Genomic DNA, 19754 nt, shown 5'->3' with positions numbered 1-19754 from the left:
AGGAATAAGTATTTCTTATTAAAAACAGATAATGAACATATGACATGCAACACAATGACATAAATGTTAGAGCTTGATATGAATCGACATACTTTTATATTGTGTCCATATGATATGTAGTCTATTTTCATACTGCACAATCCTATAAACAATATCACAACAATAATATTTTGTCAAGGGCAGAACATATAATATGTTTACCCCACTATACAATGTCCCTGCACATAATGCACCAAAACCAATAGCTGTAAGCATCCATGCACTGCCTCAAAAAACCTCTTGTTTTCCTTAACCAAACCTGGGTTTCCAACATCATTCAGTCAATATCAGTCAGAAATGCAATATTTATTTTAAAACTAGCACACATTCTGTGCAGAAAAAGAGAGTCTGTTTATAGCGGTTGAAACGTTGAAGTTATGAATATCTCTATTATTCTTTGTTGCCGAAACAGAGCGATTATGGACCACAGAACAGATATGAAGTTTGGGAGAGCCCTGCGGCAGATGATAACCTACATAAAGTTTTGAACTGTGCAGAGCTGAAAACCCTCTGGCTGGGAGCAAGAGATTCACGTGGAGCTGGTGGAGTTTCACCGAGTCAAATCAATGCTAACTGCAGGACACAGCAGAGAAAAGACAAACTGGCCATGTGATGTTTAAAGTAACAAAATTACACCATTAAAGGGCCAGACTAGAGTTGCACATTGAAAAATAAATGCTTTACTTACAAGTTTTCTAGGTGGTTGCTAGTAAACTCCTATATGTTTAGTGAAGGGATAATTACCCCCCCCCCCCCCCCCCAAAAAAAAAAAAATCTCTCATTATTAACCCACTTTTGACTTTGTTGGTAATGTTGAACACAAAAAAAGATATTATGAAGAATGTTGGAAAAATGTAACCACTGACATCAATAGAAGGCAAGGCAAATACTATGAATGTCAAAGAGTTTCTAACGTTGTACAAAATATCTTCTTTTGCATGTAACAGAACAACCAAAAATAATAATAAATAACATTAATATTAAAATCAAACAAAATAAAGCTACAAGAAGTTTTATTAAGCAATAGGTTTTGTCAGATTGATATCTAAGTGGATAGAGCGCCGACATAATTGCCGCAAAAGCAAGTCCTGAGTTCAAATCCCGGCTCATGGACCTTTTCCTGATCTTCTTCCATTCTTTCTCCTACTTTACTCCCTATTCCGTCAAATAAAGGCAAAATGACAAAAATAAATCTTAAATTTTGTGTCATTTCGCTAGAACATGCTGAATCTGAGCAAAGAAAACCCAGCAACCACCAGAACACTCTAGATTCACCAAGATACAGTCAAGCCCAAAATTAATTATACCCTAGTTAGTGGTATGAATTATTTCGGGTTTGACTATCTGGATGTCTGAATGATTTAATAACCTAATTTTTTTAATCCTGTGTCACTGGACTGGAGAAATGTAAAAAAAAAATTAAGGAAAATGTATATATTTACCCAAGATTCGAGAAAGAAAAAGGTTAATAGCATAATATTGTTGTCACGATACTGGAATTCAATACCAATTAGTACTGAAATTTAAAAAATGACCATTTCCTGTCAACATGTGATTGCCATTGAGCACAATCTTAAACAGCGCTGATTTGCCATTGTGTTCACATGCTCAACAGAAATGATTGTGATCGGCCGTTAAGGTCTCAGTTCACCGAACTCCCCACTGTTTACCGAGTGTAACTACCGATACAGGGACACTGGAGCATTTTAAAGCTGCAAAGATCAGCTGGTCTGTTTATGAGCTGACATACGAGCGATCTGCTGATGAATTGACTGATCTTTATGGCTTAAAGATGCGTTATCATGTCTCTTCAAAAGACTCACTCAGTTCATGTGAAGCAGTTTTAAAAATGTTTTTAACTGATTAATAGTTTTATGTGTCAAGACTTCTAAATGGAGAGCAAAGAATCTCAGATTTAATTCAAATATCTTAATTTGTGTTCGAAGATGAACAAAATATCTTACTCACAGAAATGACTGTGATTGACTGTTAATTTCATCAGTTCACCAAACGCACCACTTTTTACCGAGTGTAATTAAAGATACAGGGACATTGGAGCATTTTAAAGCTGCAAAGACCAGCTGGTCTATTTATAAACTGACATATGAGCAATCTGCTGATGAATCAACTGATCTTTATGGCTTTAAAATGCTCCAGTGGTTACACTCAGTACAAGCGGTGAGTTTGGTGAACAGATGACCTTCATGGCCAATCCCAGTCATTTCTGTTAAGCACGTGAACAGAACAGTAAATCAGTGCTCTTTAAGAACGCACTCAACATCGCTCAAATGTTGGCGGGAAATGGATGTTTTTAAAATTGCAATATCGATTGCATATATATATATATATATATATATATATATATATAAATATATATATATATATATATATATATTATTTATGTTCATCTAGAGCTGTTTCATTGTAAATAAACAGGTGAAGCGGTCAGTAATATGTTTTTTTTTATTATTTACATTATGAAAAGAATAAATAGCATACATTGGAAAAAGCTGCAAATAAATTAAAAAGTTTAGCCTAAAATTAATAGTTATTATAAAAAAACAGAATCAAATTTCAAATCTCATTAACCTTTTCTTCACTGTATAAATTAAACATTCTTATTAAAGAGCAGCGAATGACTCTCATTTAGGTTTCTCGTTTGATTACATTAAATAACAGGCATCACTTTAAGAATGCAAAGATCTATAATGAAAGCATTCGATTGCTCTCCTAACTTTTTATCCACATTTAAGACAAAACTTGTTTTGTTTAAAAGAAAACCCACCAAGATCGACATGTTTAGATGTTATTATTATTAGTGTCCACTTTCGCTCCGATTCAAATCATGTGTACAGAATCCGTTTAGGAAACAGCATCTACAGTATGTATCACTATAGAGTGCGTCATGCACTGCTACATGAACTAACTGTTTTGAGGATTGCATTGGAGGGGCAACAGTGCCTGTAATGGAAATTAAGGGAATCCCACCATTTTTTATTTATTTCAAAGTGTTTTCATGCCTAAATTAAATGAAAGCACAGAACAGATTCACATTTAAGAGCAATGAGCGTCCCCTGGTGGTTCGGCGGTATGGGTTGCGTATAGGGAGGATCGACTCTTTGATGTTTATTGCCACCCTTCATGGAAAGATTAAAAATACTGGAGAAATAGGGGAAAATGCCTTTACGGGATGATAGCAGAATAGAATTGCAAAATACCAGAGAATCCCAGGAAAAACTGGAGGGTTGACAGATATGCTATAGCATAACCATTAAATAAACAAAAAAAGGAACATGTTTTCCAACCCCATCATGGCCTAGTCACAAAAAAATATATAGCATTGATTTACCCAGCCTGCTTCACAAACTTTCAAATAAAAATATTGTAATTTAGAGCAGATTTTTTTTTCCAGAAAAAAATGACATCAGCTCAAATTAGCAAAGTATGTTCACTACACTCTCAGAAATAAAGGTACGCAAGCTGTCACTAGGGTGGTACCTTTTTAAAAGATACAAATTTGTACCTAAAAGGGCCATATTAATACCTCAAGGGTACATATTGGTACCTAAAAAGTACGAAGGTGTTCCTAAAAATCCATAAAATTTTTAGGTACTGATATATACATCTGAGGTAGCAATATGGACCCTTTCAGTACAAATTTGCACTTTTTGAAAAGGTACCAACCCAGTGACAGCTTGCGTACCTTTATTTCTGAGAGTGTACCAATGATTAGTGTATTTTAATGCGGCTGAACGCTTTTGTTGCTAGAATTTCTAATACTCTAATACTGTTAAGGGGTCATGAAGTACCTCTGTTTTTTATTTTGTAGTGTCCTCTTAGGTCCACTAATGATTTTATCAAGTACTTTACATAAAAAACATCAGCATTTAGAGGTAATGCTAGTAAGTAATGAAGTAATCGGCTATACTCTGTCAGATTTTCACCCCCCTCATCAGAATATTCTGTTTAAATAGGCGTGGCCAATTGTAGACTCAAATATATGTCTCCATGTCTAATTGGCTCACAGTTTTGCATATTAGAATTACTAAATAGGCAGTGATGTACTGTAAAAAATAAATCCGTAAAATTGTAAAAAAAAAAACGCAGCTGTGGTTGCCAGTACTTTATCGTTAAAAATACGGTCCAAACCGTAAAAGTAATTTCTAATTTTTACGGTAAACTACCGTATTTCATTAATTTATAGAGGGAATATGTCTGTATTTTGAATTACCAACATCTACACATCTTTTGTTACACAGTTTGACACGTTAACACAGCCATATGCAGGTGATGATGAGAAAGTTACATAATGAACCAATGCTCATCACAAACAACTTTTCCCACAAGCAGAAAAGTGTATCAGTGTTAAGAAGGTGCTCAGTGTCATTCACACAGCTACTAAACACCAGTATGGTAACACGCATAAATTTAAAGTCATGAAATCAACATTGTTTATCAACATTAGCTGTAACATAAATATCTAATGTACATAACTGATGGGGAAATAACTAAAAAGATCCATTGTAATGTCAACAAAAAGCATAAAAAGTGATTCACAGCTATTCGCCGTATATATTAAGGAAAGATATTGTTAACCAGGTTACGGATTTTTACTGTAGTATTTTTACAGTTTTTAACCATTGAAATCATGGCCATTTTTTAGATGTCAATGTTCTATGGAGGCAGAGCTTATCCATCCTATCACATTATAGATTAGAAGATTCCAGAAGCTGTCGTTTTGTCAAATTGCCTTCAAAATAAGCAGTTTTTAGAGTAATGAGAAAGTTTTGAGTTCTGAAACCTCTAAGATGTTTTTATAGTATTCTGACCCCTACATGTCAAAAGACCGTAAGTTTTCATAATTCATGACCTCTTTAGGAAATTTTAGAGAAGTAAAAATATGAAAAAGATGAAATATGAGACAAAACAATAAGAATGGAGGAGAAATACAGGGCTGTCCTGGAAAAAAAAGGGACGTCTGGTCACCCTGCTGTTAGGGGTTGCTTGGCTGTTCTCCATGGATATTTACTGCCCAAAGACAAATGAGTCCAACCCACGAGTGTCTATGCCAGGCTTGAAGCTAAATATGGCAAAATAACCAAAATAATGCTGACATGAAAGCATTGTATTTGTCACATTATATTTAGTGAAAAATAAAGAGAAAATTGTTTTTTGCATCCGGAAGACATAAAAAAATCATCTACTATCCCTCCCTTGTCTTAATCTGAAGGGGTTTTCAAACTTTTAGGACACACGCCCCCCTAAGTTTGTCCAATTTCACTCACACCATCATTCACATATTACTTGCTGCGTTTAACATGCGTAGAATGAATTACATTGAAACAAATATATAGCTTACCTGATTCAGTGTGATGGCTGAACCTGTTTCTGTGAGGACAACATGCTAATCTGTGGTCGTATTCCTGACACGACTAACCGTAAATCATCTTCCATTGTCAATAAGCGTGAGCCATTGCATACTTGCTTTTGTACGTACATACAGAAAATGCTGCTTCGCAAAGCCAGGTTCGCAGAGCCCTGATGGTGTGGTTGAGTCGAACATAGAGTATGTTTACATGGGCAACAATACTTTAATACGATTTTAATGATTAAGACAATACTTTGATTAAGAGTTTACCATGTAAACAGCGATTTTTGATTACCTTATTCCGACTAAAGTCATAACTGAACTAAACAAAAATGGAATTAAGACGTGGAGTATGCATTATTGAAGTAAACACTGCAATCAAACCATTACTGTCATGTAGGACTTTTCGTGGCATTTTGTGACAAGATCTACACACGCGGCTATCAGTAAAGGACCGCACAAGCACACACACACATCAAGAAATGCGGAAGTTTTTTTCTTTCCATTCGACATGGGGTATCAATAAAAGCAACACTCTTCCACCAGTCCTTCATTTTCACATCTAATATCCTAGTTTGTCACGGGGCATGAATGAAATGTTCATGAGTGTAAGTTAAGCAGCCGAACTGCATTTAAAGTCGAGAAATTAAAGATGAAACCCAAAATTACATGAGATTCTGCAGGAAACATGAATAGCCTGGTGACAAAACATTCAAAAAGCACTTCATGTAATTATATTATTGTCTTATTCAGAAGTAATTCAGTAAGGCAAATATCCATTACTGACGTCCATGTAAACATAGTCAGAAGTGTCTTCAAAGTAAGTGAAAGATCCAGAAGGGCATCCTGCTGATTTGATTCAGAAGGACACTTTTTTGTCAGATGGCTCACTGGTTTGACTTTCATTCATTCACCGTTATTCGTTTTATTTGTATATACTTTATTGGTACGCATTAACTGTACAGGCGCCTGATCATATTATTCCCTCTAGTAAACGCATACAAATCGTCATCATAATTTACTCGAGTGCATGCCCCACAGTTTGAAAACCCCTGCTTTATAAGATGTACAGATTTAACTCAAGTTTTTTACGTAAGAGATAATGTACATCTAGCCGGTTGTTCTTGCAGGATAAAGCCTGACAGGCTAGGGGGCATTTCCCAAAACTATCGTTAGCAAACTAAAGTTGCAAGTTTTGTTGTTACAAACATAGTTCAGCAATTTGGTGTTTCCCGAATCCATCGCTCCAAAGATAATTTGCAAACAGTGTCGCAATCTTGTGTGGTTGCAAGTACACTTCTAGAGCTGTACTTAGTGTCACGATCACCAGCGATCTAAACACCATAGATTGCTGGGAAACACTCACAAGCACTAACGGACTACAAATCCGCCATTTCATGGACTACAACTTCATACATGCACTCTGCTCACACACACATGTTCCTGATCCTTACTGATTGCACATACACCACCGAAGGATTGTCAAAGACTGATTACACACACTATTTAAAAAGCAAACACTCACTCTAGTAGCTGAGTCTTGTTATCTGTTAAAGAGACATTACAACGCGTTTCCTTTGTATTGCTTTGCCGTATATTGATCCTCATCTTGTGAATCTATTTATCCTAGTGATGGGCAAAGTGAGGCTTCAAGAAACACTGAAACAGTCGGAGCAAATGTGTCGAAGCTTCCAAATGTTTCGAAACCCCACTCTACGGTGACACCTAGTGGTCATTTTTTGTATTGCACTGAAATAGCTTCAGCAAAGAACAGTTGAGTAAATTGAGGTATTAAACCCCACTTTTGTTCCGCAAGTTATGTAGAGGAGCGGTTAGGGTTCCTGACTACCATGTGGGGATACTGGGTTAGAATCCATACTGATGAAGCTATTTTGAAATGCTTTAATATCAGTTTGAAATGCTTTGTTCTTGTACCGTTTTGTTTCAACATTTGTCTGACATCCGAATAAACATTTTGTGAATAAATATGTCTTGTTTTGGTCATAAAACAGGGTTGTTGCTAGATCAGACATGGTTGTGGCCAGAAGTTAACAAGAATTATTTATATTATTCAATAAATTTCCCGTTGTATTCTATTAACATCTAGATCACATCTAGAAAGATTTTTCAGACCCTGTAAGTCAAACGCAGATTCGCCAGGTCTCGCAGCGCTTCTGAACTGATTGATGCTTTGAATTGCTTTAGTCACGTGACCAGGTGTTTCATATCACTTTAGTCACGTGACCTGGGTGTTTCGGATCATGCTTCCGTGCAGTTTTTTGAGGATCTTGCACTTCGGGAGCTCGATACTGTGTCGAAACGTCAGTTTCACGTCAGCCATCCCTAATATATCCCTGTCTACCGCCTGCCTTCCGACTTCTCGCCTGTTACTTTGACCACGTTTCTGGATTGCCTACATACATCTGTTTGCACCTGTGTTGACCATTGCTTACCTGACCTCGCTAATAAACCTGCATTTGGATCCGCACCCCTGTTGTCAGCGTCACTTCACTGTTACACTTAGAAGTATAGTTCCTGGCTGTCTTCTATTCTGAGAATTTCCCCTACGACATATTCCTTTCACACACTTCACCACCCTTTTTTAATGGTTTTAAAAAGCTTAAAATCATGCATCTCATGTTTAATGCAATTTGCTTTCAAAGTTGTTTAATATAGTTTAGTTTTAGTGATCATTAGATTGGTAATAGTGATCTTTGAAATCATTTATGTCATTCTGATAAACAGAATTAAAAAAAAATATTATTCATCAAGGTGGCATTTATTAAACGTAAAATAAATTGTTAAATTAATTAATTTTAAATAACGACTTTCTTCTAGTTTTAAATGAAATTATTACTCCAGTCATTATTGCTTTTATTACTATTACAATAAATAATAATAATAATAATAATAATAATAATAATAATAATAATAATAATAATAAATAATTTTGTGAGTGATTTCTAAAGGATCATGTGACTGAAGAGTATTGAAGCTGAAAATTCCTCTTTAAAAATCACTGGAATAAATGATTAAATTAAATTATAAACTACTTTTGAACAGTTATTTTAGTTATGGAATAACATTTCACAATTTGCACAGTATTTTTGATTAAATAAACGCAGCTTTGGTGAGCAGGATAAGCTTATTTTAAAACACTTAAAAATCCTACTGACCCCAAACTTTTGACTGGTGGTTGTAACCAGGGGAAGTGACGCTGACAACAGCGGTGAGGATTCAAATGCAGGGTTTTATTGACAGGATGGTCAGGCAAGCAATGATCAACACAGGAGCAAACAGATGTAAGAGGACAATCCATAGTCGCAGTCGAAATAGTAGGCAAATGGTCAATAGGCAGACAGCATACAGGAATAATCAAACAAACAAGGTGAGAAAAAAAAAACATTGGGAAAACCAAGACAAAGGAAACCGCGTTGTAATGTCACTAAAACAGTAGCGAAGACTCAGCAATGAGTGTCTCAAAGTGAGCTGTATATATGTGTGTGTAATCAGTATTTGAGCAGCATCAGCTGTGTGTATGCAATCATTCAGGATCAGGAACCGGTTGTGTGTGTGTGGTGCATGACTGGTTCTTGTAGTCCATTTACCAGCAGATTTGTAGTCCTATGTGAGTGTGAATGTTTACCAGCGAACTCTAGTGGTTAAATCGCTGGTGATCATGACAGTGGTGTACATTATCCTGCTTCTGCATACCACAAAACTAAACAATTAGACACAAAGCCTTGATATGAGCTGCACACTAAAAAAATCTGCCTGAAAGTTTTTAGTTAAATCCAATACATTTTTCTAGTTATCTCAACATCAGTTAAACTGACAAAAAAAATTAACTTTGTATAACTAACTGATTAACTGATTAAAATGAGTTAAAGTAACATAAAAAATATGTTGGCATGACTTTGTCATATAATTTTTAAATTGTTCAATAATTTACTCACTTTTCTTTAATGAAACACAAAGCTTGCAGAAAGAAAAAAAACAGCTGTGTAATAATAGCTAGATATAATTTATTATTCAAAATTTTTTTATTAAAGGTTTTGTTTTTGAAAATTTTTTTTTAAATTAATTCAATTCAAGTAAATTTGTATAGCAATTTTAACAATAGTTTTGTGCATGTTACTACATTACAGTCAAATTCAGAAAAAATACTATATAATATATATATACACACATAGTTAAGCTGCAGTTAGTTATACAATACATAGACAATTTTGAGGGATGTAAATGACAACAATGGCCCTAAAGTATTCTTGTTTTACATTTTTAATTTCCATAACTTCCGAGAATCTAAAAATGTCAACATATTGATAAATAAAGTTGTGACAGCTGTTTTAAAATTAAGGTATGATTGAACTACCTCTTGTTACATTTGTGAAATAGTTTGACAACAAGCAGGAAATGCTCATAACCCAATGAATTGGCCACATTGAAATGGGCTACATTTACTCTCAGAAATAATGGTACTAAATCTGTCACTGTGCGTGGGGGGAGGGGGGTACTTTTTTTTCCCTAACAGGTTCTTAGAGGTACCCATTAATACCTAAAAAAAGTAAAAATGTGTACCTCATAGTACCTTAAAGGTACAAAAGCAAACATTAATAGGTACAAAAGTGTACCCTAAAGGTACCAATGTCCACCTGTGTAGTACAAGGGTTTAAAAAACCTTTTGAAAAGGTACAGTCCCAGTGAGATTTTGTACCTTTATTTCTAAGTGTGTGGTGTCGTTTTCAAAAAGATGATGTCTATACTGTATGTAGAATACATTTTTAATTAAGCGTATTCGTGCATTGCTTTTTTATATCTAGGAGACAATAAATGTATATAATCTTTCCTTTAACAAACAGGGTTGTCTGAACTGTAGCTTCGCATTTCTAGCTGCTGGCTGACTTCCATGCCTGTTCTGCCATAAGATCAATGCTTCAATGTTTCCACTGGCGTCCCCTGATCTATTACCACCATGCATAATGTTGCATAACAATGTTAGCACCGGCACAAAGACAAACACAAACAAGCGGTACCTGGGGATGCCTGCAAGGTACGCGATAAGTCGCCTGAGGTCTTCTTGTCGTATTCTGTCATGGTTACTTCTGGCTGGAAATGTAAGGACTGGTCCTCCACGCCGATCTCTTCCACCTGCAGATCAAGTCAACGTAGTATAAGTTTGACTGGAAGAATATCTGTGACACTCAAGCATTAGTAAAATAGGGCAATGTCTAATCTTAAGAAACAAACCGACTAGCCCGACTAGCCTACCCACTGCATACAGTGATGCTTCAGAACACCATGGCCTACTTGTTTGTAAACCTAATATCCAAATATTCTTAAAGTGATAGTTTGGCTAAAAATAGTTCGTTTTAAATGTTCAACACAAAAGAAGATATTTTGAAGAATGCTGAAAACCTGTAACCATTGACTGTTATGATATTTAATTTTCTTCCTATGTGAGTCAATAGTTACAGGTTTTCAGCTTTCTTCAAATATCTTTAGTGTTTAACAGAAGAAAGAAACTCATAAAGGTTTGAAACCACCTGAGGGAGAGTGAATAGTGAGATTTTTTTTAATTTTTGGGTGAACTATCTCTTCAAATTAAGAGGCATTTTCTTTATTGTCAAAATTAAGTGAGTTTTTCCTTAAACCAAGCAAAATAATCTTGTTTTCTCTTTGAAATAAGATTATTTTGCTTGTTTTAAAGAAAAACTCGCGTAATTTTGACACATTAATCCTGAAAACACAATATTTTTGCTTTGTCTAAAAAAGCTTCTTGATTTAAGCATTTTCAGATACTCAGACTGGAAACAAGACAAAAACTCATAAAAATCATATTTTTTTACCAGTAAACGCTGAATCAACCATTTCTGAATCATTTTTGTCTAATAATTTTGTCTAATATACACTTATTTAACAACACACTTTACATGCCAATTTGCACATAACAGCTGCACATATAACATTGTATATAGTAATAAACATGTACATACACTTGTCAATCTGTATATTTGCACTCACTACTTTTTTTTTTTTTTTTTTTTTTTATATATTTATTATCTGTTTTTTGTCTTGTCTCTGTAATCCTGTTGCACTGTAGAAGCTCTGTCACGAAAACAAATTCCTAGTATGTGTGAACATACCTGGCAATAAAGCTCTTTCTGATTCTGATTCTGATTCTGATTCAGAATATGCTACCTGATATCATCGCTATCATAGTTTCATATCATTATTGCATCCCAAAATCTCTTTGAGGTGCGGAGGTGGAAGAAGGGAATGATTGGAAATGAGTTATAGCTCTACTTAGGCGAGCTGAGCTGATGATAAGCAAGTTGGCCTGCCAAAGATTAAGATGTTCGTAAAGCTATCTAGGTCAGCAGCCAGCTAAACATTCACTGCATTTCCCCAGCGACGCTGATCTGCTTTTGAGCTCACATATCTGAGAGTGGTAATGACTGTCACTGCAAATAAGTTCCCTCCCATTAATATGCATAGAAATCCTATGCATATGGATAAGCAGAAGACAGCTCATAAATGGCTTACGCTGTACAAAAATGCTGGGTTCCACACAATCAATTTGTGTTGGTACAACATGTAGGATTTAAGTTAACTTAGTAGTTTTAAAAGTTTAAGTGGATTGAACATTTTAGTAGTCCCAAAACAAAACAAAATCTCAAGAATTGTGTTGTTTCAGCTCATTTTAAATTAGCATGTACAAACAGCAAATGCAATAGGAAACACCATTTTTCTTATTTTTCAGGTCATTCTTAGCCAAGAAAGGTTTATGGCCATGACATTACAGCATATACACTACCTGACAAAAGTCTTGTCACCTACAGTATCCACGTTTTAGGAACAACAAATAATAACTTTACTTTTAGTTGATCATTTGGTATCAGAAGTGGCTTAGATGAAAGGCAAATGCCTCTAGATTACACTTATTGTACCAAAATAAAATATGATCATGCCTTGACTTTTAATTATGATGATTGAGATGCAGTTCAACAGATGATTCTTCTGAAAAATCTACCTTCTTTTCCAAATGATCAACTACAAGTCAAGTTATTATGTGTTGCTCTTACAACTGGGATGGACAACAAGACTTATGTCAGGTAGGGTACAGTTTCTCATTAAAGGTATAGTTTACCCAGACTTATTAATTATTAAATAAGTCATTATTTAATCCTTTCATTTATTTTAAACCTTTATACATTTCTTAACTCAAAAAATTGCTGCTTGTTCAAACTATTTATATAAAATTAGCTGAAACACAATTCTTGAGATATTTTTGGGTCAACTTTATCGTTTTATGTTCAGTCCACTTAAATTTGTAAAGCTAACTTAATCGATTTGTGTTGGGACATTGAACATTTTAGGAATGTTTACATGGCCTTGCTCCCTTCTACCTCTATGATCTGTCATCAAAATATCATCCAACTAGACCTCTTAGGTCTGCCAACAAGAGTCTGTTAAGTGTTCCTAATTCAACATTAAAATCTTGGAGAGATCAAGCTTTTGTCATAGCCACAGAAGCACAGGGTATGTAAGGCATAACCTGTATCTAAACTTTGGAGTGTGTTAGCAATCCAGATTGGAGCTGCACCAAGATTACGTATTTATTTTTTTCTGCTATGACATATGACATAATTTGAGCTAGATTCATATTGGTTACAAAACTGTCACCATTGACTTCCATTGTATGTGTGTTTCCTACTATGGAAGTCAATGGTTACAGGTTTTCAGCTCTCTTTAAAATACCATATTGTATGTTCAACAGAATAATGCAACTCAAAGCTTTGAAACCACTTGAAGAGGAGTAAATAAGAGTACAGCTATCCTTTTAAGTTCTTATTACCATTTAGTTTATAAGATATTAGTTTAAATTAATTTAGTTTTACACAATAGATAACGTTGTTAAAACTGAAATAAATATATCTACAGTATATAGACATTAAAAGTAACACCACAAGATGAATCAATAACTAAAATTAAGAAAATACAAAATATAAAAAGTACATTAAGATTTAAAAAAAATACGTTACATGGCCTCACAAACATACAGGAACTATCAAAACACATATTTATTTACAAAATACACTCATAACAGTTACTGGAACATCACAACACAGACAGGAGTATGAAAAAACAATACCAGAAAACGAAGAACCAGAACTCGGGGGTATAAATACACAAGCCAAAATTGAACTGAGTACATACAGGGGTACGGCACAGGTAGAACTAATAAACATTAACAAAAAGCAGGAAAACAGAACAAAGCAATCAAATGATGATAACAGAAAGCACAGGGAACACAACACATGACACAACAAACACATGGCACAAAACAAGGAAGACACCAGACTGTGACAAACACTGACTTAAAGTCAGATTATATGTTTGAATGATCACCCAGACTAAATTTAGTTGAGTAAACATAAAATAAAACAATAATATTAATAATTTTTTATTAATTTTTTTTTTATTCTTGTTCTATTTATGTATCTAATATCTAAATATTCTTACAGTGACAGTACACCCAAACATGTCTGAAAATCATTCTGTCATCATGTATTCACCATTTACTTGTTTCAAATGTTTATGAGTTTCTTTCTTGTGTTTAACACAAAAGAAGGTATTTTGAAGTATGACAAAAACCTGTAATCATTGCCTTTTTTAGTATTTGTTTTTCTTACTATGGTAGTCAACGGTTACAGGTTTTCAGTCTTCAAATATCTTCTTTAGTGTTCAAATATCTTCTTTAGTCTTCAAATATCTTCTTTAGTCAACAGAAGAAAGACTGGTTTAAAGTCAGATGATATGTTTGAATGATCACCCAGACTCAATTTAGTTGATCAAAAATAAAATAAAAATTTGTACATTTTTAAAAAAAATGAAAAATTAAAAAATATATAAAAAATATTTCAAATAGGCCTCTTTTTTAGGAATCATAATTAAATGTTATTAATAAAGTTCAAAACAACAGTATTTTTTAAGGAATGTATTTATAGCAGGTCAATAAACTGCTTTTAATTTCCTTTAAAAATGTACCGACCTCCAACTTTTTTTATTATTGTTATAGTTATGTATCTAATATCTATCAAATATGCTAGTTTACCCAAGAATATTTAAAAAATATGTCACCATTTACTCACCCTTTACTTGTTTAGAACTTTTATTAGTTTCTTTTTATGAAGATATTTTGAATTATGCTAAAAACCTGTGACCATTGACTTTCATATTATTTGTTTTTCCAACTATGGTAGTCAATGGTTACAGGTTTTCAGTCTTCAAATATCTTCTTTAGTGTTCAACAGAAGAAAGACTGATTTAAAGTCAGATGATATGTTTGAATGATCACCCAGACTCAATTTAGTTGATCAAAAATAAAATACTATTTACTCACCCTTTAATTGTTTTGAACTTTTATTAGTTTCTTTTTATGAAGGTATTTTAAATTGTGTTAAAAAGCTGTTACCAATGACTTTCATATTATTTGTTTTTCCAACTATGGTAGTCAATGGTTACAGGTTTTCAGTCTTCAAATATCTTCTTTAGTGTTCAACAGAAGAAAGACTGGTTTAAAGTCAGATTATATGTTTGAATGATCACCCAGACTCCATTTAGTTGATCAAAAATAAAATAAAACAATAATATTGTCAAATATTTTCGCTGTTTTATCAGATGATCCTTAAAAATTGTATGAAAATGAAAAAATATTTCAAATATGCCTAGGAATTTTTTTAGGAATCATTATTACATAAATATTACTAATTAAGGTCAAAACAACAATGTTTTTTGTAGAAATGTATTTATAAAATTTATTTTACACTTAATTTTTATTTAATAAACTGTTTTTTAATTCATCCAAAAATATACTGACCCTCAACTTTGTTTTTCTTGTTACATTTAATGTCACTGGCTCACCTGATAAGAATGCCACCTTCTCCTTAAGGATGGGAAGAACTTCAATGGCCTTCATGTCTTCATTTCTGTGGAACCCTGCAAGAATTCAAAGCTGGTCAGTCTAAAAGCACAGGATGTCAAACATATTCATTCACACAACATATTAAGAAAAACTAGAATTTTACCCCTTGAATCAGAACATGACAATAGCTGAAATGGCCACAGCTATCACATTCAGATTAAAAAACACTTCAATGTGTTTAAAATATGTCTGATTATATGATGTGTCATTAATAACATATTTAGCATTTTATGTCATGCCTTCCCCAGTCAGAGAAACATCCCCATTCCACCCTCTTCTCCACAACCATGATCCTCATTCTCTTTCTCTCTCTCTCTCCCCCGCCTACTCACCAGATGGCATCCATCCACAGCTTTGCCAATGCATGTGCACATATAACATGCTAATGTGCACTCATTGACACTAATCTCCTTTGGTACAGATATTGTCAAAAATGTGTCTATAGAAGGATGACTTAGAACTGCATGTCAATAGAAAAAAGTGACCTGCAATATTTAGTTTTTCTGCGACAGTTATACAGTTGTCAAAATTATCAAGTCAAAATTATTCTCCTGTGAATTTATTTTCAAAATTTTTCCCAAATGATGTTTAATAAAGCAATTATCACAGTATTTCCTGTAAATTCTTTTCTTCTGAATAAAAACTGGTTTGTTTTGTCAGCTAGAATTTTTTTTATTTTAAAAAAACATTTTATATCAATATATATATATTGATTCTCTACAGAACAAACAATTTTTATAAATATCTAGTAAAATATGATGTACTGTCTTCATGGCAAAGTGGTTAGCACGCTGACATATGATTAGGGCCAGACGGAATCTGCGGTTGTTTTTTGCTATTTCTGCAGAGAATTTTGGTAAAAATCTGCGGATTTCTGCGGAATTATTTTGGGAGTATCATAACTAAAATCTTAATATATGAAATAAAAAATTATATCTTTTTACTTTTTTTTAATGTTTACAATTCAAAATAGACAGAAAATATTACTTTACAAACTGCATTGTACATAAATTAGATGAACATTTTCATATTAGTCAATAATATTACTGTGATTAATAGAAAAAGTGAATAAATATATATTTACACACATTTACACAAGTAAAAAAAAAAAAAAATCTGCGGAAATCTGTGGAAAATCTGTGGAATTCTGCGCGCGCAGATTCCGTGTGGGCCTACATATGATGCAGTAGCACGTCAGAGTGTCCTGAGTTTAAATTCCGGCTCAAGGACATTTCCCATCCCTACCCCCTCTCTCTCTCCCACTTCGTTTCCTGTCTGAAATACTGTCCTATCCACTTAATAAAGGCCAAAAATAAATCTTAAAAAAAAAAGAAATTAGTTATTAAAACTATTATGTTTAGAAATGCGTTAATCAAATCTTTCCGTTAAACAGAAATTGGGGGAAAAATATATAAGGGGGCTAACAATTCAGGAGGGCTTCAACTGTATATTGCGTTGAAGCTACTTTTTTCACCAAGGCATATATTACAAACACGTGAATAAACTTTTATTTTAAGTAAAGTATTTGGTACAAGACTACAGGACAATTATATTATCATAGCCTAATGTTTTTATTACACAGTTTTCAAATTTCAGAGTCAAAATACAAAACTGCAACAAAAGTATAGCAATAACAACTTAGATTAAGCACATGGTAGCATTTTCTCAGCAACAACAACAACAACAGATGGCTCCATTTTGGTAAAGAAAGTTTACTGAAGTCCTCACTCAACGTTCCTACTTCAAGTTAATCCTTTATGGATTGACTTTAAACTGTTGCTGATGGATTTATCAACGGCAATCAAAGAACAAACAAAACATCCTTTCCGGTGTACTCAGTGCTTAAATTCACTCTTTTTCATTCACTCTGTCAAGTGGATTATATTAGTGGACATAATGTGGACTAGTGAATGAGGGTGTGGGGGGGGGGGGGGGGGGGGGGGGGCAGGGGTATGCGCATACTGTATGTGAGAGAGAAAAGTATGGAACAATGTCAATGCCAAAATTATTGAAATAAAAAGCTTGTTGAATAGCACAATCTGAAAACAATAATACATTGAATTAACAAGTGCTAGCATTTTAATGACTTGAATTGCCAGAGTTTGTATTTTTAGGGCCTGAAATATACATAGCTGTTTATTTACACTGTGAATGTTTCAACTAAACATATTTCAAGCGTTTTCATACTAAAAATTATTCAATGAGTCATATTCAACTTCCAGATTTCACTTCCAAAATGTCCATTTCTGTTTAAAAATATGATGCATAATTTTCAAAAGGCAATTTTCAGTTCATTTTGTTTCATTGTATTTTTAAACAGAAATGAATATTTTGGAAGTGAAATCTGGAAACTGAATATGAATCATTGAATTTTTTAGTATGAAAACATGTTTGAAATATTTTTCATTTAAATTTTCACAGTGTAAATAAACAGCTATGTAAATTTCAGGCCCTAAAAATACAAACTCTTTAAAAAAAGTCATTAAAATGCTAGCACTTGTTAAATCAATGTATTATTTTTTTCAGTTTGTGCTATTCAACAAGCTTTTTATTTGGATACTTTTGCCATTGACTTTGTTCCATAAAAAAGTAGCCAAAACCATCCAAATGTAGCAAATATTTGATTCTCTTATTGTATATTGTAGGTTAATATATTCAGTGGGCTGATAGGCTAGTAGGATATTAATCTATCTTGAACGTTTTACTGGATTGCTGGATGTATATATGTATATAATTTTTTTTTCCGATAGTCTACAGAACAAACCACCATTATACAATAACTTGCCTAATTACCCTATCCTGCCTATTTAACCTAATTAACCTAGTTAAGGCTTTAAATGTCACTTTAAGCTGTATAAGTGTCTTGAAAAATATCTAGTAAAATATTATGTACTGTCATCATGGCAAAGATAAAATAAAATTAGTTATTAAAAATGAGTTATTAAAACTATTATGTTTAGAAATGTGTTAAAAAAATCTTCTCCGTTAAACAGAAATTGGGGAAATAAATAAACAGGGGGCTAATAATTCAGGGGGCTAATAATTCTGACTTCAACTGTGTGTGTATATATATATATATATATATATATATATATATATATATATATATATATATATATATATATATATATATATATATATATATATATATACATAAACATAAATATTACTGATCCAGCTGAAAGGCATAAGGGCGCACTGCACATTTTCACACTGCTATTGATTTGATTAGCTTTATGGGGGAGTCAGCAAAAGTCAGGCTTGATTGCCCATCATAACACATTATGTCATTGGGCTAAATTTGCCACTGCTTCCTGGCGTAAGGTTAAGGTTGTCTGCAGGGAGATATAATGGCCGGAGCATGTGCAGTAGTACTATCCTGGGACTAGATGGGGGTGTGTGGTATATGTGTGTGTGGTATATGTGCGTGTGTGTGTGTGTGTGTGTGTGTGTGTGTGTGTGTGTGTGTGTATGTGTATGTGTATGCGTGTGTGTGTGTGTGTGTGTGTGTGTGTGTGAGTTTTATTCCCCCCACATCAATGACCTCATCACAATCCAATATTCGCATAACCTTTACGCTGTTCGAACATGTGTGGGCCTGTGTGTCTCTCCCCATACTTCAATGACCTCATCTAAAGCCGCCATAATGCTGCTACATACATTTATATACACATGTGTGTGCTGGTGTGTGAGTATAAAGCCTTTTTCTACAACTACTTTTAGAATGTAAAGTTACATTCACTTTTGATACCCTAGTGTTATTATTAGCCCTTATACAACTGGAGACATGCAAACCTTTTTTGGGTACTTATTTTATATATTAGTTCACTTGAAAAATCATTCATTCATTTTCCTTTGGCTAAATCCCTTATTTATCAGGGGTCGCCACAGCGGAATAACCTGTCACCACTCCGGCATATGTTTTAAGCAGCGGATGCCCTGTCAGCCGCAACCCAGTACTGGGAAACAACCATACAATCACATTCACACACTCATAGACTATGGCCCATTTAGTTCATCTAATCCACCTACACCGCATGTCTTTGGACTGCTGTGGAAATCGAAGCTCACTCGGAAATAAAAATATATATATATATATATATATACATATAATTTTGTGTAAAAGCTGTGATGAATTAAAACAGATAAGATGAAGGGATAAGTGTTTCTCAAGAGAACTTGAGCCCTTCAGGACCATGTAGGATTAACATCATATCACTCAGCAGGCAAGCTGATGTATTGACACTTATGTCTGATGTGTCCAAAAATCACCCCACTATCCTTTGACACTAGGAGGTGGTGTTTATTTCATTCATATCAGAGTACATATATTAATAAGCTTTGCCAGTCCATCCTAAA

At 33.8% G+C, this 19754-nt stretch overlaps 1 protein-coding gene across 7 annotated transcripts in view; it reads right to left on the bottom strand.

Annotated features, from left to right (window-relative positions):
• Window positions 1-19754, bottom strand: part of triob (trio Rho guanine nucleotide exchange factor b) — a 279189-nt gene that overhangs the window by 178873 nt on the left and 80562 nt on the right. For all 7 annotated transcript variants that reach the window (XM_056475717.1, XM_056475716.1, XM_056475711.1 and 4 more), the window contains 2 exons: window positions 15335-15409; window positions 10444-10558 (listed from right to left, as the gene is read on the bottom strand). In XM_056475717.1, the coding sequence (XP_056331692.1) occupies window positions 10444-10558; window positions 15335-15409 (190 nt within the window). The remainder of the gene's footprint in view (window positions 1-10443; window positions 10559-15334; window positions 15410-19754) is intronic.

The sequence above is a fragment of the Danio aesculapii genome, chromosome 16 (genome assembly GCF_903798145.1).
Source record: "Danio aesculapii chromosome 16, fDanAes4.1, whole genome shotgun sequence".
Classification (NCBI taxonomy): domain Eukaryota; kingdom Metazoa; phylum Chordata; class Actinopteri; order Cypriniformes; family Danionidae; genus Danio; species Danio aesculapii.
Note: the sequence above shows the minus strand (reverse complement) of the source record. Positions and strands in the feature narration are given on the sequence as shown.